General features: G+C 43.9%; 1 protein-coding gene across 23 annotated transcripts in view; it reads right to left on the bottom strand.

The window, feature by feature from the left end:
- Positions 1-5,938: 5,938 nt before the first annotated feature.
- ADARB1 (adenosine deaminase RNA specific B1) overlaps positions 5,939-24,439 on the bottom strand; it is a 156,952-nt gene continuing 138,451 nt past the window's right edge. For 13 of the 23 annotated variants that reach the window (XM_063803361.1, XM_063803357.1, XM_063803350.1 and 10 more), the window contains 2 exons: positions 12,060-12,238; positions 10,470-11,056 (listed from right to left, as the gene is read on the bottom strand). In XM_063803361.1, the coding sequence (XP_063659431.1) occupies positions 10,877-11,056; positions 12,060-12,238 (359 nt within the window). In that variant the 3' untranslated portion in view covers positions 10,470-10,876. 23 annotated transcript variants of the gene reach the window in all.

Here is a 24,439-nt window from a genome sequence, read left to right as displayed (position 1 = left end):
AATCAAGTATAAAAGTCATTTATAAACCCTCCCCCATTAATTTTGCTACGCATTACAGAAGTTCAGGAGGGGCTGTGCAGAGCTGGACCTCAGCCTCTGAGGCGGAGTGCTGCTGCCCTGCTACTGGCACCTGTGAAGGCAGGCAGTGAGACTCCAAAGCAACCTGCTGATGAGAACCAATGGCAGCTTTGCAGTTGCAGAAGCACTGCGGCTGAGCAGCAATAGCAAGCAAATGGCAGGAAATCACCTTCTCCCTCATCCTGTCTGCCATGGTCCCTCTTGTGCTACCTTTGGCAGAATATAAAGCCAGCAGAGAATGGGAACATCATATTTGCAGGGTCCCAGCCTCAATATTATAAAGCGGAACGTAAATATTGAATTTGGAACTGAGAGATAAAGCTTCATAACTGACCCAAGTGAAAGGTCCAATGTGTCTTCACTCTAAGTCCTAGAAGGGAAGAATCAACATAATGCGGAAAACTAACAAGTCCCGTAGCTGACAAAGTGTAAGGTGTGTCTGCAATATTGTTTATGAGTATCTAAGAGTATTCAACTCATCCATAGAAAATAAGAGAAATGAGCAGACAGGCCAGTAGCCTGTGAGACACATGAGCCAGTAGACTGTGGAGAGGAAATGGGAGCATCAGAGAGGTATTCAGTATTCATAAGGCATTCAGTATTCATAAGACATTCAATATTCATGAGGTATTCAGTATTCATGAAGCATTCAATATTCATGAGGTCAGACAAAATTATCCACCGGTTATTGACTTCTGTTTTGGCCCTGCTGTTTTCTGCCTGGGACAAGCAGATAAAAGCCCTAATTCATTTAATCTATTAGAGTTAGTCAATTTGTCAACGGAGTCAATTTTAACATCTTACCACTTCCCTTATTAACAGATTTTATAAAGATTAACATAAAATCTATGACCTTTGTTCATTAGAAAAATAATGGAGATTCCCATCTGTGCCCCAGTGGGACAGAGACTTAGACGTACTCTCATATACTTGGGTCTCCATGTCGCCCTGGCCTTATCACGTTGATATTACCCAGACTAAATTCTGGGTTATTAAAGATGTGTGTTGTTTTCTTTCACTTTAGCTTTCTTTTTTTTTTTTTTTTTTTTGAGACGGAGTCTCACTCTGTCCCCCAGGCTGGAGTGCAGTGGCGCAATCTCGGCTCACAGTGCAACCTCCGCCTCCCAGGTTCAAGCGATTCTCGTGCCTCAACCTCCCGAGTAGCTGGGATTACAGGTGCATGCCACCATGCCCGGCTAATGTTTTGTATTTTTAGTAGAGACAGGGTTTTGCCATGTTGGCCAGGCTGGTCTCAAACTCCTGAGCTCAGGCAATCCACCCACCTCGGCCTCCCAAAGTGCTAGGATTACAGGCGTGAGGCACCACGTCTGGCCTGACTTTAGCTTTTTAAGAACCACTGCAGGCCGGGCGCGGTGACTCACACCTGTAATCCCAGCACTTTGGGAGGCCGAGGTGGGTGGATTGCCTGAGCTCAGGAGTTTGAGACCAGCCTGGCCAACATGGCAAAACCCTGTCTCTACTAAAAATACAAAACATTAGCCGGGCGAGGTGGCGGGCGCCTGTAGTCCCAGCTACTCGGGAGGCTGAGGCAGGAGAATGGCGTGAACCCGGGAGGCGGAGGTTGCAGTGAGCCGAGATCGCGCCACTGCACTCCAGCCTGGGCGATAGCGAGACTCCATCTCAAAAGAAAAAAAAAAAAACACCACAAACTTACCAAAGTACTGATTTTTACACTGTAAACCTCTTGTAAGATTTCCTAAATTTTGTTTCTCAATTTAAGCATCTCATGCAAACCTGCTTCCCAGGTGGCAAAGCTCTGACACATGGTATGTCTGGGAACTTTTTAAATTAATTCAGAATATATTTATTTAATGTCTGCAGCATAGCAGGCTTGTGCCAAGTGAATAGCCATGAACAAACCAATGCCTCTCACCCCCTGATGTCTGCATTTCATAGTGGGACAGACAAACAAATGCAAATGTCATTAATCAGTGCTAGGAAAGAAAATCGACCAGGGAGAACAACATAAGATTCAGCTGATGTATAAAGCACTTGTTTCCACAAAAATACATTTAAAATGACTCTCTAAGGAAGTAAATGATTGCAATTTTAAAAGCTTCCTGATATTTTTCTTATTTTCTGTAATTTGGACAATTTACATTTTACAGCACTAAAAGTTGTTGCTTTTGTGTGAAAAAAATCCCACGAGTCCTTAGAGTACCAAATAAATGGCATTTAAAAAAATCTATGCTAGCACTTTTTAAATCTTCTTATGAACATTTGCAAACATACAATTACCAACACTTGGCCGGTATTGTTTCATCCGAATCTTCTTGTCTTCTCCATTAATGGAGCTGCCTGTCCCTGTTTTATTTTTTTTTTTTTTTGAGACCGACTCTCGCTCTGTCGCCCAGGCTGGAGTGCAGTGGTGCGATCTTGGCTCACTGCAGGCTCTGCCTCCGGGGTTCACGCCATTCTCCTGCCTCAGCCTCCCGAGTAGCTGGGACTACAGGCGCCCGCCACCATGCCTGGCTAATTTTTTGTATTGTTAGTAGAGACAGGGTTTCACCGTGTTAGCCAGGATGGTCTCAATCTCCTGACCTTGTGATCCACCCACCTTGGCCTCCCAAAGTGCTGGGATTACAGACATGAGCCACCACGCTCAGCTGTCCCAGTTTTGTTTTTTTGTGGTTTTTTTTTTTTTTTTTTTTGAGATGGAGGCTCGCTCAGTCGCCCAGGCTGGAGTACAGTGGTGTGGTCTTGGCTCACTGCAACCTCTGCCTTCTGGGTTCAAGCGATTCTTTTGCCTCAGCCTCCTGAGTAGCTGGGACTACAGGTGCATGCCACCACGCCCGGCTAATTTTTGTATTTTTAGTAGAGACAGAGTTTCACCATACTGGCCAGGCTGGTCTCAAATGCCTGACCTCATGATCTGCCCACCTCAGCCTCCCAAAGTGCTGGGATTACAGGCGTCAGCCACCATGCCCGGCTCCTGTTGCTGTTTTAAGCCCGTCTCAGACACATCCTTTCATCTGTGATGCCTTCAGTCTGTGGGTGTGGCAAAGTCCATGAACATCATATTAGCCAGATGTTAGCACTTCTATCAGCCAAATATTTTAGTATTTCTATATTTTCTTTTTTGTTACCCTCTCCTTTTCCATGTGGTCTTCCAATGGTAAGTTCATTCCATTATTTAGTTCATCTGTTGTGTTCACTTTTTCAAATTCTGCTTGGTTCTGTTTTCTGATCTCTTCCTGGACTGTGTTCTAAAACGCTAGAATCTATTCTAATAGGATCTCTATTCAGTATTACCATTTTGAGCTTTAGATAGTTGTGCTCTGCAGATTTCTCATTTCTCCTTATGAGGTCATTTTCCCCTGGAGGCATTGGCTGCTTGGCCAGAAGGCAGAAGGTGGGACCTCAGTGCCTGAGGGCATAGCGGGAGGTGGGCCAGCAGAAACCCACACTCACTCCTCATCCCTCAGGTCTGGCCTCACACTTTTTTCTCCTGCAGCTGTACCACACAGACCAATCTCACCAGTCCTGGAGGGTGGGATGGGGGAGGCACCTGCCAGAGGCTGATTAGTTCCCACCAACTCTCAGCCCCTCACCAGCACAGGGCCTTTGCACTGCCTTGATCTGTTCCCAAGGACATCTGGGACCCAGTGGTGTGCTAGTAAATGCTAAACAGGCTACCCTGCTCCAGTGTGGGCACATATGTGTGTACATAAGCTTACTGTACATGTTACAGATATAAAAGGAGCAGCATGCAACTTAGAAACATGAATAAAATATACAGTACTGTTGTAAATCCCACAGAGCCAGTTTTTATGGAATGCTTTCATTGAGTCTTGCTGAGCCCTACATCTGAAGCCAACACAGGGTTGCAGCTGATGAATGAGTGTGGTTCTGACAAGAATGCTGGGGATGTTTTCACCGATGAGTCAGATGAAGGCGAAGCAGCAGGACGAATGCCAGAGCTTCACTTGTTCAGTGACTGAGTGACTTCTTTGCTTAAGTAGAAAACAGTTTCCAGAGGCTGTGAGACAGTTTCTTCAATTTTCTGTGCCATTCACAATGTAACAGCTACATTTGCAGTTTGATCTGCATCTTCCTCCATCACTTGCTAGGTCTAGAGACAATCACAACAGTGAGTCAAGCCCTGAGTCACAGTGTCTGTGGGTATCAGTGGTGTGAAACCTCCCACCACAACGGATTCCAAGCTACTGATGTGAGTTCCCAAACGCAGCCTAGGAGGGGCGTGCCCACCATCGCAGAGTATGCACACAGTAAGAACACAGATTACAGTAAAATGCAGCAAAAAGTAGGAAGTGACGAGTTTCGAGTGTTTACCTTTGTTTTTAATATCATTCTGAGTTTATCAAATGTGATGTTAAATAACAGCTGCGTTCACCTACTGGTGGGCCAGGTTCCTGGCACTGCAGCCTCCAGCAGTGGCACACTGATGCCTGGTCCAGTGCTCCGGGCTCGCCAGGCCCCCTCTGGCTGACCATCTACCTTGCAAGCCTTCTCCGTGAGGCCACCCTGATCCCAGTACTTACCATTGCAGCCTGCCCCACTGCACTATCCTCACCTGCTTTTTCTTTCTTCCCAGGCACCATTCCCTGACACTGGCGTCTGGTGTGTTATTTGCTTTCCTGCAGAGCAGCAGCTATTTGGGGGGGAGTCTGTGTTGTGTTCACTGACCTGTTCCAAGCACCTGAAATAGTGCCTTCCGGGTCGGCCTTCATTACGCATGTACTGAATAAAAGCTCGAGAACCTCAACATTTACAGTCAGGCTCTACGAGATTCACTATACAGTATCTCGTAAAAAGCAAAACTTTCATCTTACGTGGTCAAATTCAGGACATTTCCCCAGTTCCATGACAGAATAGCGAGTCCGAGTATTCCATCCGGTGCGGCCCCCGAGGCAGCTCCCGAATCACTGTTCAAAGGATTCACTCATCAGGGAGAGGGTTCCCTTCATTTTTTTCTCTGAAGCTTGTTTTTGCTGCAACATATTTTAACGTTTTTATTGTGGGAAATGAAATAGTTTCAAAATTGATGCAAATGAGAAAATCAAGTTACCTGTCTGTAATAGTGCTTTATTACTTGTATGATGCTTTTGACTTTTCAAAATATTTTCCTATATTTGTTTTTCATTTAATTGTAGAAACATCAGACAAATGGATATGCTTTTTACATAGGAACACAAAATCAAAACCATCTCAAATCCCATGTCCACAGACCACGGCCAGACTCCCGCCTTAGCCAGCCTGGCCCACCTGTGCTTGTACAGTACGTGAAGCATATATACACTGTTACAGCTATGACACGGAAATGCCGCTTTGCTGCCAACTTTCCACTTATTGTGACTGTCCTTCCAGTGTTGTAACTAGAAATAACATAGTTCTATGGTGTCACTTAGCACCTGGTTTTTTTCACTGCACCTCAGCACCCGTGTCACCCTTGCCTCTGATTGAGTGTGTAGGTTCTTCCTGTGTTCTAGCCACAAGTAACGTGAGGGTAACGAGTCACACGGGCATGTGTCAACATCCATTTTATATGCAGGATGGGAGTGGGGCAGCTGCCTACTTTTCCTCTACACCACCTTATATATAGGAGAGGCGCCAACACGCTCTCCAGGAAGACAGTGAAGAAATCAAGAATCTAACAGGGGTGGGGACTGAGGGGAGACTGTCCCAAGGTGGGGAAATTCCAGTAGCACTGGTGCAAGCACAGCAGGTGACAAGACCACGTGGAGGCAGAGCTGCAGCTCTTGGGCGGGACTCAGCCACCTTTTCAGGTTATGCATGTGGGTGTCCATCCCCAGGCCTGCTAGTGGAGCCAAGGGCAGAAATAATTTGAAAGGAAAAGAAAGTCTCAGCAACACCAGAGTAGTGAAACATTTTCTTTTTATTGAGAACATCTCAAATCCTTTGTCTGTATTTGACAGCGTCTCATGCTCAGTTCCAGCTGGTCTTGTGCGAGAGGAAGCTCATGCAGTTGTAACGTGTGGTGTATACACAGATTTACATACAGAGAACACTGAGCATTGCATCTTAGCAACATGTTTCTCAGCCGAATTACATTCATAGAAAGTGTCCAGATTCTAAAATCAAATTAAAAGCATGTAATCCAAAGCCTGAAAAAACAAACAGCTTTAGGGGCTGACTCCATTAGCATTCCATAGACTGTGCTTTTAACCGTTCAGTTCATGTTTAATGGCCCATCGGTTCCTTACATACCATCAGCTTATGCTGTGGCCAAAAGAAGTGTTCTTGTGGCTTGGTACTCGTCCCTTCAAACAGTAAACAAGAAAGTGCAGACGGTGCTGCCAGAGACAGGAGGATTTTCACACGAGACTGAAAAAGCCGACACACCCTTACAACTAAGTCACGGTCGAGTCGGACCTGCCATCCACCTCCACCAGTCCCTGGAACCCGGCAGGTCAGAGTTTTCTCTAATTCTATTCCCCGGCATCAAGTGAACACTAGAACTCACACGGAAGGCCCCGAGCAACCACTGGCCTCAGGGCTGGGTGCACCCACTCCTCACCCAGGGAGATTGTCACAAAACACGCTAGGGGGCAGAGACGCTGTAAACTGGACACACACGGAACACAATGCCCTTTCCACTTACACAGTGTGGGGATGATAAAAAGGAATCTTTTGAGCAAGTCTATAATTTTACAGAATTTAGAGGTGGGAAAGATGGCCAATTTTCCTTCTTTATGCCTGGGGCAGACCACCTGCTTCTGGGGTAAAGTGTTTGAGAAGGAAAAAGAGCCACTGTACATGTGTTTGTTTTGAGACATGGGCAGGTCCGGATGTGCAGTCTCCACAGCTTCGCTAATCCCATCCTCAGATCTGTGCACAATGTGAAGACGGAGCCGTCCCCTCCTCAGTGTACCTGTGTGAGATTACAAGGAGAGACACTGTCTTCACAAAGAAAGTGGCGATTCCACAGCCTGGAGATAAATATGGTTATTTGAATAAAAATAAATTCCACAGAAATCCACGCCTTGTGAGATACTGGCTTGCACATTTTAAAATAATTGCTTTTAATTACAAAAAATTCTCCAAAATAGGAAAAGATGATGAAAAGTTAAATTAAGACTCAGAATAAAAACTGCAGTTCTTTGGCGTCCCTTGCTGGGAAGAGGTGGGCCTGGCCTACGACCAGGTGATGAGAGCTGAGGAAGGTGGTGACGACATCCATCTGGACCTGTCGCTGCCTCATGGCACAGAACACACCGCCCCACCTGAGACCTCCCACTAGCAGGACTCTGTCCCTGGCAGAGCTGTACCTGAGTGGTCCTGAGGGACAGTGTCTTTGTGGAATTAATACTTCAGGTTTAGTTCAAAACAAAACAAAACAGAAGCCCTCTCTTCCCCTACTTGTCAAAATGTCCTCAAAATGTAATATTTTTTCTTAAAAAATCAAGTTCCTGCTTGTGTCGAATTTTCTGCTAAGTCTCTAAAACCCACATCAAGGACACTGGATGCAAAATGACACGTCAATGAATCAGCTATAGTCTAATGCACACCGAGCGCTCAGAAGGGAGGGATTAAAGTGCTAAGTTCCCTGATCTGTCTCAGGGAGGAGTCAGCATTCTGTATTTTATTTATTTTTTTTCTGATTACAGATGAGCTGTCCTAGGAGCAGTGCAGAGCCTCTGGTCCCCTGCACATCACCTTCCTCCTCACAGCCGCCCCGCCCAGGGCTCCCGGAACCCAGTTCCTTCCTACAGCCGCCCCCCGCCCCAGCCCAGGGCTCCCCGAACCCAGTTCCCCCCCACAGCCGCCCCGCCCAGGGCTCCCCGAACACAGTTCCCCCCGACAGCCGCCCCCCTACACCCCCCCGCCCAGGGCTCCCCGAACCCAGTTCCCCCCCACAGCCGCCCCGCCCAGGGCTCCCCGAACCCAGTTCCCCCCCACAGCCGCCCCCGTACACCCCCCCGCCCAGGGCTCCCCAAAACCAGTTCCTCCCCACAGCCGCCCCGCCCAGGGCTCCCTGAACCCAGTTCCCCCCAACAGCCACCCCGCCCAGGGCTCCCTGAACCCAACTCCTTCCTACAGCTGCCCCCCGCCCCGGCCCAGGGCTCCCGGAACCCAGTTCCTTCCTACAGTCGCCCCCCGCCCCGCCCAGGGCTCCCCGAACCCAGTTCCCCCCCACAGCCGCCCCCCTACACCCCCCCGCCCAGGGCTCCCCGAACCCAGTTCCCCCCAACAGCTGCCCCGCCCAGGGCTCCCCGAACCCAGTTCCCCCCCACAGCCGCCCCTGTACAGCCCCCCGCCCAGGGCTCCCCGAAACCAGTTCCTCCCCACAGCCGCCCCGCCCAGGGCTCCCTGAACCCAGTTCCCCCCAACAGCCACCCCGCCCAGGGATCCCTGAACCCAGTTCCTCCCCACAGCCGCCCCGCCCAGGGCTCCCCGAACCCAGTTCCCCCCAACAGCCGCCCCGCCCAGGGCTCCCCGAACCCAGCTCCCCCCAACAGCCACCCCGCCCAGGGCTCCCCGAACCCAGCTCCCCGCAAAAGCCACCCCGCCCAGGGCTCCCCGAACCCAGTTGCCTTGGCTGCCTTCCTCCTGCCTGGACGGCTTGGGATAGGGTGCCCTGTGCCTGTCCTCAAGGCCACACGAGTCCACCCCGGAAAGGTGCCTCCTCACATGGTCTCAAGGCAGCTGCTCAGGCCCCACAAGGTGAGGCACTCACTTATTTGGGGTGGTACAGGGAGCAATCATGCTGACTTTAGCTATTACCTGACAGAAGGGAAAAGCCAGACATACCGGGTAGTTTTGTATGTATATGGAATATATTAACACTAAACTTGGTAACCAAAATCCACGTATTTTTAAAAACTAAGTCCATCTCCCAATCCCCATTAGAAAAAAATACAATTTATCAAGACAATAAAAATGCACAGACTTACAAGGCGTTTTTTCTAGAGTGTGCAAGAGCCTGCTTGGGGGAAGGCCAGCGACAACAGACCCCTCTCCTTCTGCAGCACGATCTGCCTGAACAAAACCCCACTGTGGTGACGGAGCGGCAGAGACGCCTGCTGTGACTGCTTCAGGGAGACAACTACCCTCTTCGGTGGAGGAGGAGGCTGCTGTGGGGCAGATGTTCTAGCCGCTGAACCCGGTCATGTCCCCAACAATGAGCCCTAAGCAGCACCCCTTCCTGCCACGCTGCGACGAGATCTGTGTGGACACACGTGGATGGGGCTCCCGACATCAGGAGGCACACCCCCCACCGAAGCCATGGTGTTTCAGTTTTGGGGTCTGAGCTCCCAGCGTCCGGTGGGAGGATGACGCCCCTCTGCCCCTGCTCTGGTTTCCTAGGCTCATCACGGACACACAGGTGCCAACACCCTGGATTTCGCTGTGGCAGGTGTATGCTGTGGGGTAAGGTCTGCACCAATCTCTCCCCATGGCCCCAGGAGACCCACCTGAACACCCTCTAGAGCCTTGGAGCTGGGCACTGCACTGGCAGGCAGAGCACTTCTCTCAGCTCCTCTTTCATCCTGAGCGGAGGCAACAAGGCACCTGGTGCAAATCTCTGAGCTTGGTGGAGGTGGTCCACACAGGGCCCTCGCCCGCCGCGCTCCTGACCTCCCGGGCTGGTTCCCTCTGTCGTGGGGCCGTCCCGTGCACGCTGGGTGCTGGGCAGCCCTGAGCTCCCCTGTCAGGACTGTCAATGTCTGGCCTACACTACGCCGGCAGCACGTGGTCTCACCAGCTCTCACTTGGATGCTTTTTATTTTTCAAACATGTCTTTGATAAAGCTGGAAACAATAATTTAAAACTATGGCATTTTCCAAGAATGAGTATCTACTGAAATCATTCTACTTCCAGCCTGTGAAGGCCTTCGGCCGGTCACCCACATCCATTCGATGCAGAGGAAGGAACAGAGGGAACTTAGGCCATGTATTGTGCAGTAGCCCTCGTGATTCCTTCTAGTCCATAAAAGTTAAATATCCTTTAAAAAACCTGAATGAATGGCCAGCCTGGGGTTACTGGCCATGTTTTATCTGTGATTACTTAGAAGTAAACTGAGAAAAGCTTTCCATGATCTGATCCTACAAGGAGTACAGAAGCTTCTAGAGGAGGCTGAGGGCTACAGGGGCCTGGGTCACGCCTCTGCAGGACACACAGTCACTGCTGCGGGACCCCATGTGCGTGACAGGGCCACGCTACACCATGCTGGGAGTCTGCTCCTCAGGGAGAGACTGTTACAACCTAGTGTGTGGAACTACCCAGGGAGGTACCTACGGAGAAAAGAGACCTAAGTTTAGACAGACGTGTGGCGATTTCCTTTAGGCTACTATTTCCTACCTCTATTTTCCCACCCTCCTCCATATATAGATGCTTTTTTGCAATTAAAATAATGTGGCATAAAAGTGACCTGACACAATTACTTCCTATTTTATAAACCACATTCCTAGCTCTGAATAAATTATTTATTCAAGAATTTCACACAAAGTAATTTCTATTTTCCTAAACTTAAGGAAGCCCTACTCAGTAGAACTCAATTTCTAAACGTAAACCGAGATTGAAAGCAGTCACTGGACGGTTCAGAAGGGGAAATGCTGCGGCAGAGAGATGCCAGGCGGCGATGCTGGGCCCTGACGCACCCCATCCCCTCCCCACACTGCGCACCTGCCCCAGGTCTGATGTGAGATGCTGGGGACAACCGTGGACACCTGGTGGTCCCCTGTGTCCCCCTACTCCCTCCCCAAGGTATGCACCTGCCCCCAGTTCAGATGTGAGGTTCTGGAGGACGACGCTGGATGCCCACAGCCCCCTGCACCCCCCATCATGTCTGCCCGGGTCAGGGCGTGAGTGAGAACTGGTCCTGCTCGGTGGGCTTCTCCACCCAGGCCCCCAGCCCCGCCTTGATGAAGGCTGTGAACAGACGCGCCTTGGCGGCCTGGTACTCCTTTGCCGCCAGCTTGGACTCATGGTACACGTTGGGCTTGGTAATCTTGGAGCGAAGTAAGTGGGAGGGAACCTGTGAAAGGATAAAAAGACAAATGCAACTGTTGACGCTGTAACTGATGAAAATAACACCTAATAAGACACCAAAACATGGCCTTCAGAACTGCATTGGCTTCTGGGGGGAAAGCAACCCAGAGGAAGGCGCCTTCTGCCAAGGGAACGGCTTCACACAGAACAAGGTGCGGCGTCTCCTAAGGGCTGAGTTATCGCCACATTCCAGTCTTGCTGGTCAAACAGGCAGCTACAGACCCCCGAGTTCTGAAGACATGCTTCTGGGAAACCACCAGTAGTGGATTCAAGTTTCATTTTTAACTCTAAGAAGCACCACGGATGTTATGTGTGTCATCACCCTGATGACCTCGGAGGCCTTCCCTCATGCGGCCAGTAACTCCTTCTGTGTGGACCTTGGACTTGTGGCAGCTGGCCTGGGTGCTGCCCCTGGTGAACAGGACCCTCCCGGGCACTGTCCCTTCTGGCTATACCTCCCATGCCAGTGCACAATGCTGGTCTCAGAATAAATAGATGCCATCTACTTGACTGAAGAATACACACAAACTAGTAATACCCTGACTTACTATATAAAGTTTTATTCTGGGGAAAAAAGGGCCCCACAGCTAATTCAAAAGGTTTAAAAACTCCACTGGAGGGTTATCAGAATCCAAGCAATTTTTATGTTGCTGAGAAGGAGGGGACAGCAGGGTGACTGGCCCTGCGTTTTGCATAATGACTTTCAATATCTGAGAGTAAGAGACGTTTCCACCACACACAGTGGCCTGGCAGTGGGTGTTACCCTGCAGCAGGGAGGAAAAGAGCTGCCTTTCAGATGGCATTAAGGTTTCAGGGACGTGGCCACACTTCTAAGCTAAAACAATCTGAAGGAACAATCATTCCAAGTGATCGTTTTCGGAAGCTGTGCATGATGACATGATGAAACAATTTAAGGAACAGTAGGTGTGAGGACAGACAAGCTATTGGGGAGGTGGAGCCGGCGCATTGCGGTAAGGGCGCCTCAGTACCTTGCCGTGCACACGCATCCAGCGACAGTACAACGCGTGCTTACACAGGCGGGACGCGCGGCCCAGCTCATCCTTCCCAGTCGTGGCGTTGATGACCTCAATAGCGGAGTCGCCTACCGTCCAGTTGACACTGAAGTTGGGGGCCTTCCCTGGCTGCCGTGCTTCTGCATTGCTGATGCCTGAAACGGAAGACACAGGAAGGTGGTGTGAAGCCCGCTTTCACCCCCAGGGAGGGAGCAGCCAGGGGTGGCACACTGTGCTCAGACATGGCCACAGAAGTGCGTGGTGGGGGAATTCTGCCTGCCGAGGAATACACGCAGACTTGAGCGTGCATCTGCCGTGGCAGTGGCCTCACACTCTTCCACGGCCACCAGAATAGGAGCAGTGCTGAGAAAGCAGAACTGACCCACGGGTATGCACTTGTCTGACAGGGCAGGTGGGCAGAAGATTGACAGAAACCTGAAATCATGAGACTTCCTGACAAGTGTGTCTTTTCTCACTCTGGCACTGACGGAGCCAGGAACCTTGGCAGCCTGAGGGTGGATGGGTGGGAGCCACTTCTGAGACTAATGCAGGGTCCCATGAGGTCGTGCAGGTGGGGGTTGCTCCTGTATCACACCACCTCTGGCGCTCATGCCTGCATGTGCTCCCCTGCCACTGAGAGGCCAGGCATGTTCAGGTCACGTGGCTTTGCATGTGTGACATCCATGATGCAATAGGAAACCCTAATTCTTAACAAGTGTCTTGAAATGGTTCACAAGAGTCTTGAAAAAGTTCATAGAAAATGCTTATTATGAAAAAACCTCATGGATTTCAAAATTTTTTGGCACCAAAATAAACTTGTACAAACTTGCTGAAACATGTCTGAATAGGATCTAGTTTGAGGCACTAAGAAGATTAAGACATCTGTTTGAAAAGCGCTCCTATCAGAGCTACATGACTTCTGCTAAAATTGAAGCAAGAACAAACATCAAACAGGAGATAAAAATAGCTTTTACAAAGACAATCCTGAAGAAAATGCATAATCCAAAAAAAAAAAAAAAAAAAAGGCTACCAAGAGGCAGAAGGGGCCCAGTCAAAGCACAGGCTGACTGGCCAAAGCACAGGCCATGGCAGCATTTTGGGGATGCTCAAGGCGTTTTGCTTGTTGGGTTCACGTGGAGGGCCAAAGGATGGTAATATCTGCTTATGATGACAGTGTTTCAAGAAAGTGAGCCAAAGCTTTAGCAGAAACCCCCCTGGGGAAGCTTCGCCAGAGACCTTCACCATGACAAAGCGCCTATTCATTCCCCTCATCAAACAAGGGCAACTGTGTGAGGGTTTCGAGAGGAAATCATGAGCCGTCCACCTTATGGTGGTTGCAAATCCACCTCATTTGGCTCCTTCTGACTTCTTTTTGTTTCCTAATCTCAAAAATTCCTTAAGGGGCACGCTTAAGGAATTTTTCTTCAGTTAATAATGTAAGAAAGACTGCACTGACATGGTTAAACTCCCAAGACATTCAGTTCTTTTTTTCGAGACGGAGTCTCACTCTTGTTGCCAGGCTGGAGTGTGTGGCGCGATCTCGGCTCGCTGCAACCTCCACCTCCCGGGTTCAAGCGATTCTCCTGCCTCTGCCTCCCAAGTAGCTGGGACTACAGGCGCGTGCCACCATGCCCAGCTGGTTTTTGTATTTTTAGTAGAGATGGGGTTTCACCATGTTGGCCAGGATGGTCTCAATCTCCTGACTTCATGATCCTCCCGCCTCGGCCTCCCAAAGTGTTGGGATTACAGGCATGAGCCACCTCACCCAGCCACCATTCAGTTCTTCAGGGACAATCTAAATGGCTAGGATCAGCACTTACAAAAATGTCTTGAATTTGATGGAGCTTATGTTGAGAAATAATGTTTATATCTTTAAACATTTTTTTATCTTTTAACTTTATGAACTTTTTGAAGTACCCTTGTACTTATTTTCTTGCTGTGTTTAAACGATCTCATCTTAACTAATCACAGGCTAATTCTGCAGGGTTGAAAGTTTTTAAAAAGACACTTGCATAACTCGGAATTGAATACATGTATCTGCATTTATATATTGAGCTTGATAATTCATATCACATGGATGTTATAGGCCACCAAAATCAAAACTAATTTGGGATATGAATCTTTAGAACATGCTTAGAACATGGGCAGACTCATATTCTGAACCCAGACACTGAACTGTCAAGCCCACTGGCCAGAAGCAGCACACTGCACTCTCAGATGACTCAGTACAACTCACTTCGTGCCCTGTGGAGGCCACCCCCACCCCGTCACCATGCTCACTTGCTTTCAATGACCATTTATCCCTCCCTTGGAGAGATATCAAAACCCAGATGACAGTTCACTGTTCAGAGTAAGGAACCCAGGCAGAGTGTAGCAGATCCCCTGAATTGAGAGTCAAGGGAAACCAAGTCAGCCAGATTTCATAAGACAGAGTACCGGAAGGAAGAGACATGCAGACAGAGTGAGCCCTGGAGATACGCAGAGGGTGTCCTTGAATATCCTGTGGAGCACTGATCAGAGTAGGCATGTTACTCAATCAAGGCTGGGAAACAGCCTCCTGAGAGAATGGAAAAGTGCCTGACATTCACATATAGAAGATACAGACATAAAGATACAAAAAGGCCTAAGCCAAATTTCTAGAGAGGAAAACTACAATGTATTAGATAAAAAATACACTTGATGGGACTAACCACAGAATAGAAACCACAGAAGAAAAGATTAGTGAACTTAAAGACACAGTAACAGAAACTACCAAAAATGAAACACAAAGAGAGAAAAAAAGAACAGAAAATCAGTGATATGGGGCAGGTTTAGGTAGGGTGAAATATGTGTAATTAGATTTCATGATGGTGAGGAGAGAGAAGGGGGAACGGAAAATATATCTGAAGAAAGATGAATAAAAAATTTCCAAATTTCATGAAACCAACAAACCCATGGATTAAAGAATTTCAATGAATCCCAAGCACAAGAAACATGAATAAAACTATACCAAAGCACAACAGAACAAATTGTTCAACACTAGTATTAAGAGAAAATCTTAAGCAAACCCAGAGCAAAAAACACACAGAGGAATAAAGATAACAACACATTTCTTACTGGAAACAACGCAAACAACAAGTCAGGGAAGCAATGTCTTTAAAGTGCTTAAAGGAGAAAAAGGACCCTGCCATTCCAGCAGAAATATATTTGTACAGCAAAATATACTTCAAAATGAAAGCAAAATACTTTCCCAGACATACCAAAGCTGAAATAATTCATCATCAGAAGACTTGTGCTACAAGGAATGTAAAAGGAAGTCCTCCAGCCAGAAGAAAAAATGATACCAAAATGGAAATCCAGATCTATACAAAGAATGAAGAGCCCTGGAAATGATAGCTACATGGATAAATATACAAGAGGTTTTTTTCTTATTATTTAAATTCCTTTAAAAGATAATTATTAAGATGAAAATAATAATAATAAGATGTGGATTTTTTTAACATATGCAAAAGTGTCTGAAAACAATACCACAAAGGTTGGGAATGGAAAAACGAAAGTATCCTGTTGTAAGGTTCTTTTACTATATGTGAAGTAGTATAATATCACTTGAAGGGAGATCGTGGTAAGAATGCATACTATAAACCCTAAAAACCACCACCAAATTAACAAAAGTTACAGCTCAAAAGTCAAGAAGGAGTCAAAATGGAATCATCAAACACACCCAATTAAGGCAAAAGCAGTAAGAAAATGAGGAAAAAGTGAACAAAGAACATATGAAACACGTAGAAAATAAATAGCAAGATGAAATTTAAACCTAATAATATCAATAATCACAATAAATGTAAATGGTCTAAGTACCTCAGTGAAAAGGCAGAGATTGTCCATGGTGGGAGAGAGAAGCAAGATCCAAACATATAAATATATATAAATATATGTCTATAAGAAACATTTTTAAGATAAAGTACTTTAATATAAAGGGATAGAAGATACACTGTGCTAACACTAATCAAAAGAAAGTTGAGGAGGTTATATTAATCTCAAAACAAATTTCAGAACAAACACTATTACCAGAAATAAAGAGGGTCATCATATAATGGTAAAGGAGGTCAGTTTATTAAGATAAACCAACAATCCTACATTTTTATGCATCTAATCACAGAGCTACAAAATACAGGAAGTAAAAACTCTAAAAAAGGGGAAGAAATAGATAATGTACAATTATAACTAAGAGATTTTCAATCCTGCCTCTCAATAACTGATAGACCAAGTAGAAGATCGGTAAGAATATAAAAGAAAATAAATAGTATAATCAAACAACTTGGCCTAATCAACATTTACAGATCACTCTACCCCAAAGTGGCAGATTCACATTCTTTCAAGTTTTGTGGAACACTTATAAAGATAGATCATATTCTGGTCCATAAAACCAAGTCTAATAAATTTAAAAGGACTGAAGTCATTAAATGAAACTAAAAAACCAACAACAGAAAGATCTCTGTAAAATCCCTAGTATTTTGAAACTAAATAGCAGACTTCTAAATAACCCAAGGGACAAAGTATTTTAATATAAGTGAAAATGAAAACATATCATAATTTTTAAATGCTACAAAAGCAGTAAAAAGGGTCTTAAAACAATGACCTCAACTAGCACCTTAAAAAACTACAAAAAGATGGGCAATTGAAACACCAGGTAAGCAGAAAAAAAAGAAATAATTAAAGTCAGAGTAAAAATTATTGAAATATAAAACAAAAGACAAAAATCACTGAACCTAAAAGTTGGCACTTAGAGATGAACAGAATTGAAAAACTTCCAGCTAGACTGATCATAAAAAAACAAGAGAAGATACAAATCATCAATATAAGGGATAAGACGATATCATTAGAGATATCACAGATATTAAAATGAATATTCTGAATGCTTTTATGCCAATATATTAGACAAATTAGATGAAATGGACAAATTCCCTGAAAGACAAATTACTGAAGCTTACTCAAGAAAAAAGATAAAAACAGATAACATGAATAGCCCTAAATCTATTATAGAAAAATAAATTGTAGTTAGAATTTTCTTACAAAGCAAACTTCAGGCCCAGTGGTTTCACTGGTGAATTTAACCATATATTTAAAGAAATAATACCAAATCCAAACAAACTCTTCCAGAAAACTGAAGAGAAAGAAATGCACCCCAACTCATTTTATGCCTGACAAAGACATTAAACTAAAATGATAGACCAATATCCCTACAGACAAATATAAATACAAAAATTCTAAATGAAATTTTAGCAAACTGAATCCAACAATATATAAAAAGAATAGCACATAATAACCACATAACGTTTATCCCAAGATGCAAAGTTGGTTTAATTTTTTTTTAATGTCACCACTAGCAAACTGAAAAATGAACTAAATGCTCATCTCATTTTTTGTTGTTGTTGTTTCAGATGGGGTCTCACTACATTGCCCAGGATGGCCTCAAACTCCAGGGCTCAAGTGATCCTCCTGCCTTAGTTCCCAAGTAGCTGGGACTATAGGCCCAAGTCACTGCAATGACAACAGTCATCTAAGAGCAGAAAAAAAGCATCTGACAAAATCCAGCATACATTCTTGATTAAAAACGCTGAGTAAGCTATAAATAGAAAAAAAAATGTCTTGAGCTGATAAAGACATCTGTAAAAAACCTACAGCAGCCAGATATGGTGGATCATTCCTATAATCTCAGCACTTTGGGAGACTGAGGCAGGCGGGTTGCTTGAGGCCAGGAGTTCAAGACCAATCTGGGCAACATAGGAAGACACTGTCTCTATAAAAAATTTAAAAATGAACCAGGCATGGTGGCATGCACCTGTAGTCCCAGCTACTCAGGAGGCTGAGACAGGAGGATCACTTGGGCCCAGGAGTTTCAGGTTACAATGAGCTATGATCACGTTACTGCACTCCAGCCTGGGTGAAAGAGTGAGACCTTGTCTCTAAAACAAAAAACAACAATAAAAAATCCTACAGCCAACATCATACCTAATGGTGAAAGACTGAATGTGTTCCCCCAAGATGACATGTAAGAGAAGGATGTCTGCTGTCATCACTTCTACTCAACATTGTACTGGAGGTCCTAACCAGTGCAATAAGGATGTAGAACTGATGAGTGGACTATAAAATTGCTATGGAAATACAAAAAGGACCTAAGCAGCCAAGACAACTTTGAAAAAGTACAAAGTTGGAAGACTAACTCTACCTGACCTCAAAACTTATAATAAAACTATAGTAATCATGACAATGTAATACTGGCCTTTAGACAAAGAGATTAAAGGCAAACAACAGAGTCCAGAAACAGACCCACATGTATATATACATGCCAGCTGATTTTTGACAAGGGCACAAAGGCAATTCCATGAAGAAATGAGGAACCTTTCACTAAATGGTGCTAAATCAACTGGATATCTTACATGCCAAAAAATGAACTTCAGTTCATCCTTCATACCCTACACAAACATGAACTCAAGTGAAATATAGTCTTAAATGTAAAAACTGCAACTGTAAAATTTCCAAGAATATAAGAAGAAATCTTTGTAGTACTGACTTAGGCAAATATTTCTTAGATATAATATCAAAAGCATGATCCATCAAAGAAAATTTCTATAAATTAGATTTTGTCAAAATTAAAATTATGTGGTTTGTGTAAGACACTATGAAGAGAATTAAAAGATAAGCCACTGATTGGGAGAAAGCATTTTTCAAATCATATATCTGATAAAGGATCTGTATCTAGAAAATATAAATAACTCTCAAAACCCAGTAATAAGATGTTAAACAACTCAGTAAAAATGTGCATAAGTTTTGAACAGTTTATTGAAGAAGGCACAGGGATGGCAAATCAGCATGTGAAAGGGCATTCAACTTCATTAGTCATCAGAGCAATGCAAATTAAAACCACAATGGAATATCACTAAACACCTGCTAAAATGTCTAAAACAACCGTTCGTACTACGTGCTGGCATATAAGTGACAGAACTACAACTCTCGTACACTAGTGGTGGTAATGTGAAAATGGTACAACCATTTTGGAAAACAGGTCAATAGTTTTCTAAAAAGTTCAACATACACCTATCTTATGATTCAGCCATTCCACTCCTAGGTATCTACTAAAGAGAAATGGAAGTAAGCGCCCAAAGATTTGTACAGAAATGTTCTCAGCAGCTTTATAATATTAAAAGACTGGAGACAACCTAAATATCCATCAATATTTCAAGGGATAAACAAATTGTGGTTTATCCACACAGTGCAATGCTACTTAGCAATGAAAAGGAATGAACTATGGATAAACCCAACAACATAGATCAATCTCAAAGTGATTAAACTGAGTGAAATAAGCTAGACCAAAACGGTGCAAACCTTATGATGACATTTATGTAAAATCCCAGAAAATGCAAACTCATCTATATAGACAGATGGTACATACTGGAGATGGGAATGGGGATCGGGGAGAGGGAGGGATTATGAAGGAGTACTAAGACAATTTTGAAGTGGATTAAGTATACTCATTATCTTTATTGTGGTGATGGTTGCACAGACCTAAACATAGGCCAAAATCTATCAGATTGTATACTTTAAATATGCAGTTTATCATATGCCAATTATACCTCAATAAAGTTGTGAAAAGACACTAAAGATAATTTAAAAATAAAAAAAATTGTTCTCATTAAAAAAATAACATTTGCTCACTATGGACAATTCCAAAAATTCACACAAACCTTAGAAAAGAAAATTAAAGCTATAAAACCCAGAGACAGCCACTATATATTTTGTAGTTCTTAAGCAGATATGTTCAGTAGAATCAGATATGAGCTTTAAACAATAAGCACATTGAATCCTACCTCTGAGATTCTGATTGGGTAGGTTTTGGGCAGGACCCTGGCCACTGTCTTAAAAAACAAAATGCAAAAAAAAAAAAAAAAAAAAAATCCTTCATGAGTCTTTCCCCCCCCTTTTTTTTTTTTAAGAAAAAGGGTCTTGCTCTGTCATCCAGGCTGGTATGCAGTGGCACGATCATAGCTCACTGCAACCTTGAACTCCTGGGCTCAAGCAATCCTCTCACCGCTACAGGCTCATGCCACCACACTCAGCTAAATTTTTTTTTTTTAACAGATAGGGTCTTGCTATGTTGTCCAGCATGGTCTCCTGGCCTCAAGTGATCCTCCCATCTCAGCCTCCCAAAGCACTGGAATTATAGGTATGAGCCACCATGCCTGGCTGAGTAATTCTTAAAGACGCTATAGATTCTTAAACTCTCCCAAAACAATCCTTCCTTCCTAGATGAGCTTTGCCATTTGAATGCATATTCTTTTCGTGTATACACACACATGCATGTGTGAGCATACATATTCATGAACACATGCTGACTTCTGTAAAGCACTGAGATGATACGGATCCTTTCTGATAACCTTCTCATGGATAAACTATACTAACAGGTATAAAATGAAACTATACTTAGGTTCCTGGGCATATTGCTAAATTTGATTTTATAGTATTTCATTTAGGAGTCTTGCATCTATAGTCATAGGTAATTCTGTGGTTTTTCTTTTTACTTGCGTTTTGTCCAGTTTTGGTATTTGGATTAGGTCAATTGCTCTTTTCTATGGCCTGGAAAGTTTATAGAGAGGCAGAATTACATGTTCTTTGATAGACAGATTAAACCATCTGTGAATTTGTTGGAAGGTAATTTGTGGACAACCTTTTCTTTTTTTTTTTTTTAATTATTATTTTATTTTATTTTTTTATTATACTTTAAGTTTTAGGGTACATGTGCACATTGTGCAGGTTAGTTACATATGTATACATGTGCCATGCTGGTGCGCTGCACCCACTAACTCGTCATCTAGCATTAGGTGTATCTCCCAATGCTATCCCTCCCCCCTCCCCCCACCCCACAACAGTCCCCAGAGTGTGATGTTCCCCTTCCTGTGTCCATGTGATCTCATTGTTCAGTTCCCACCTATGAGTGAGAATATGCGGTGTTTGGTTTTTTGTTCTTGCGATAGTTTACTGAGAATGATGGTTTCCAATTTCATCCTTTTCAATGTCTTCTCTGGAAATTTCCTTTGCTATATATTGTATTTCTTTTTGGGTTAACTTTGATAATTTACATCTTCTTATTTTTTCTTTGTTGCTGTTGACAGTTTCAAATTTATAAGTATCGGTATCGGAGTTGAACAAAGAATTCTTTTGAAATCTTGATACATTCCAGGACCCCCACTGGATGCCTGAAACCACAGATAGTACCAAATCCTAAATAACTATGTTTTCTTTCTATACATATACACCTATGATAAAGTTTAATTTATAAATAGGAATAAGAGATTGACAACAATAAGTAATATTAAAATAGAACAATTACAAGAATATACTGTAGTCAAAATTATGTGAATGTGCTCTTTCTCTCTAAGTGCTATAGTATTTTCCGACCTTGGTTGGCCTCCTGGAGAGGGAAACTGCAATGAGGAGTGGGACTGTACCCTCCTCCACATCTGCAGATATCCCTCAATTTCCACTTCGTTACTTTTGTTTTATCTGATATTAGATTAGATAGCCCTGGCAGTGGTAGATCTGTTTTACTGTTCTTTGAAGTCAATGTCTCTCTTAGTTTTACTTTTTTTTTTTTTCTTTTGAGATGGCAGGCTGAAGTGCAGTGGCACGATCTTGGCTCACTGCAACCTCCCCTCCTGGGTTCAAGCAATTCTCCTGCCTCAGCCTCCTGAGTAGCTGGGATTACAGGCTCCCGCCATCATGCCCAGCTAATTTTTGTATTTTTGGTAGAGATGGGGTTTCACCATGTTGGCCAGGCTGGTCTTGAAATCCTGACCTCAGGTGATCCGCCTGCCTCAGCCCCGCAATGTGCTGGGATTACAGATGTGAGCCACCACGCCTGGCCAGTTTTACTAATCTTAATCTTTTTTCCTCTTTCCTGTATCATTCATTTCCTTCCTCGTCCCCCTCTGTCTCACTTCTATTTCCTTCCTTCTTCCTGTATTTCCTCTTTAGCTTTGTTGTGCTTTCCCTCCCAATTTTGGAAAAGAAAGGCTTAGTTCACTTATTTTTTTCTATTCATTTAAGGCCATGATCTCCTAAGGGTAAGTGGGGCTCCAATTCACCATTTTTGACATGTGTATTCTAAATAGTCAGTACTTTAAGTTCTGGTTTCTTGTCTGATCTAATAATTAGACAAGTTTTTGCTTTTTTAACATTTCAAAAGTGACAGACTTTGCAGGAGAAACAGTGCTGACACCACCACCAAGCCTGTGCTCCTCAGTACACCCCTCCAAGCACAAACTTATACTGGAGTCTCTTTGTTTTGCTTCTCCAGAATTGTTCAAAATCATGCCTTAGTTTTGTTTGCTTCATGTCTGAGCCATTCCTTTCCTGAATAGCTTTTTTATGTTCCCTGGAGTTTCCACTCTCCTTTACCTTCTTTTTTTTTTGTCCACAAAAGAAGTGTTGGCTTTCACCCTACCATTCAGAGCATTCCACTTCTCAGTTAGGCTACTCATTAAAAATAAATTCACCTTCTTCTAAAAACATTCTTTTTAGTGTTGTCTAATATGAATCTCTCTTTTAATTTGGAAATTACTTTTCAGGCTTGCTGTGAATTATCCTTTTCAATTGTACTTTGGATTTATAAGGTATTCTTTCTTAAATTCAAGTTTTCTCTTTCTTAGATGTCTTTTTCATTTTGCTAGAGTATCCTCAAGTCATTTTGTTTCCTCCAAAAGTGTATGTCCTCTGAATCCTTGACTATCTAAAAATTATCACTTTGTCCCAATGCTTGATTAACATTTGGTTGGGTAGGAAATTCTACAATAAAAATATTTTCTCTTTAGAACCAGAAAGTCATCTCATCACTCCGTTCTGACTTCCGGTGTCCTGATAAGGGTTATATGAATCTGTAACGTATTGCAGCTAACTTAGAAGCTTTTAGGATCTTCTCTTTGTCCTTGGTGTTCTGAAACTGCAACGGGATGTGCTGGGCGTAGACTTTTCTCATTAATCCTGCTCAGTACTCAGTGCATACACTTAACTCCAATATTTGTGTTTTCCTCTGTACTGAGGAATTTTCTTCTGTTATTTCCTCCTCCCTACTTCCTATTTTTGAAATGCTATTAAATAAACATTGGGCCTTCTGAATAACTTGCCACATCTCTGAAGGCTTTTCCCATAATTCTGCCTTTCTGTTCCAAGTTATCTGAGACTTATCTGACTTCACCATCCCCCTGCCCTCATCAGAGCAAAAGCTCCATGAGGAAGAGGTTTTGTTTGTCCTGTTCACTGCAAAATCCCAACACCCAGAACCATGCCCACTGCACACTCAAAAAATACTGAATATTTTCTAGACCTTCAAATTAATATTTGATTTCAGCACTTACTAAATAACATACTAATAAGATTTATCATTACTTCTCTTGTTTTCTAAATTGTTTCTTTCTCTCAGTTGTTCTGTTTTCTCATATAGATCTTTCTCTTTTGTGTTATTTTCCTCATAAGTTTGATAATCCAAGTTTGTAAGTAAAATACTTTTATTCAATACAAGTAGCTGGCATGGTTTCTTCTGCTTGTTTCTTTGATGTGCATTCAATTCTGCAGAAGGTCTGAAGGAAAACAATCAGCCAAGATCATGTCCTCATGCCAAGAACTCAGAGCTCCAACACCGTCCTTCCCTGGTTGTCGGGGTGGTCAGGTGTGCCCTAACCACACACAGGGCTGGGCTGGCCTCATCACAGGCACTGGTAGGAGCCTCATGTCTTCCTGAGGTCACTGTTCCTGCATTTACTGATTGCTGCTGGGGTGGTTTTTACCACACGCTCAGGTTTCTCCTGTGGCACAGTTTTGCCAGTGGAACTGAGGTCATCCGTGTTACCAGCACACCTGCCCTACCTCCAGCACCTGCCTGCATGTTCTGAGTTCCTGCAGGTCCCTGAGCTGTCACTCTGTAGAGGCAGCAGCCCCAGGAGCATGTTCAAGGTCACACCCTTCAAGCAGACAGAATCAGGAAGGATTTCTTTTGTGGGGGAATGGCTAGAAGAGAGGGTGTCCATTTAAACTGCTGGGGAATCTCTGACCATAATGGAATTGAATCTTTCATAAACAAATGGATAACGCTTATATTATCTTCCTTTGCAATTCCACTACTTCTCATCAAAATAAAGGATTACTGTTGAATGATACTTAAACCTTAGAATTACAATATTTTTCACTAAAACTAAATGATTAACAAAAAATATAAGATCCCAATAGTACAAAATATTTTTTATATTTTAAGTTAAATCAAGTCCCATCTTGAAACAAAAATGGAGGAAACAAGGCAAAAAGAAAATAGCCCGAGCTTCCAATAC

Source organism: Pan troglodytes, chromosome 22, assembly GCF_028858775.2.
Source record: "Pan troglodytes isolate AG18354 chromosome 22, NHGRI_mPanTro3-v2.0_pri, whole genome shotgun sequence".
NCBI lineage: Eukaryota > Metazoa > Chordata > Mammalia > Primates > Hominidae > Pan > Pan troglodytes.
The sequence above is the reverse complement of the archived record's forward strand: the minus strand, read 5'-3'. Positions and strand labels throughout refer to the sequence as shown.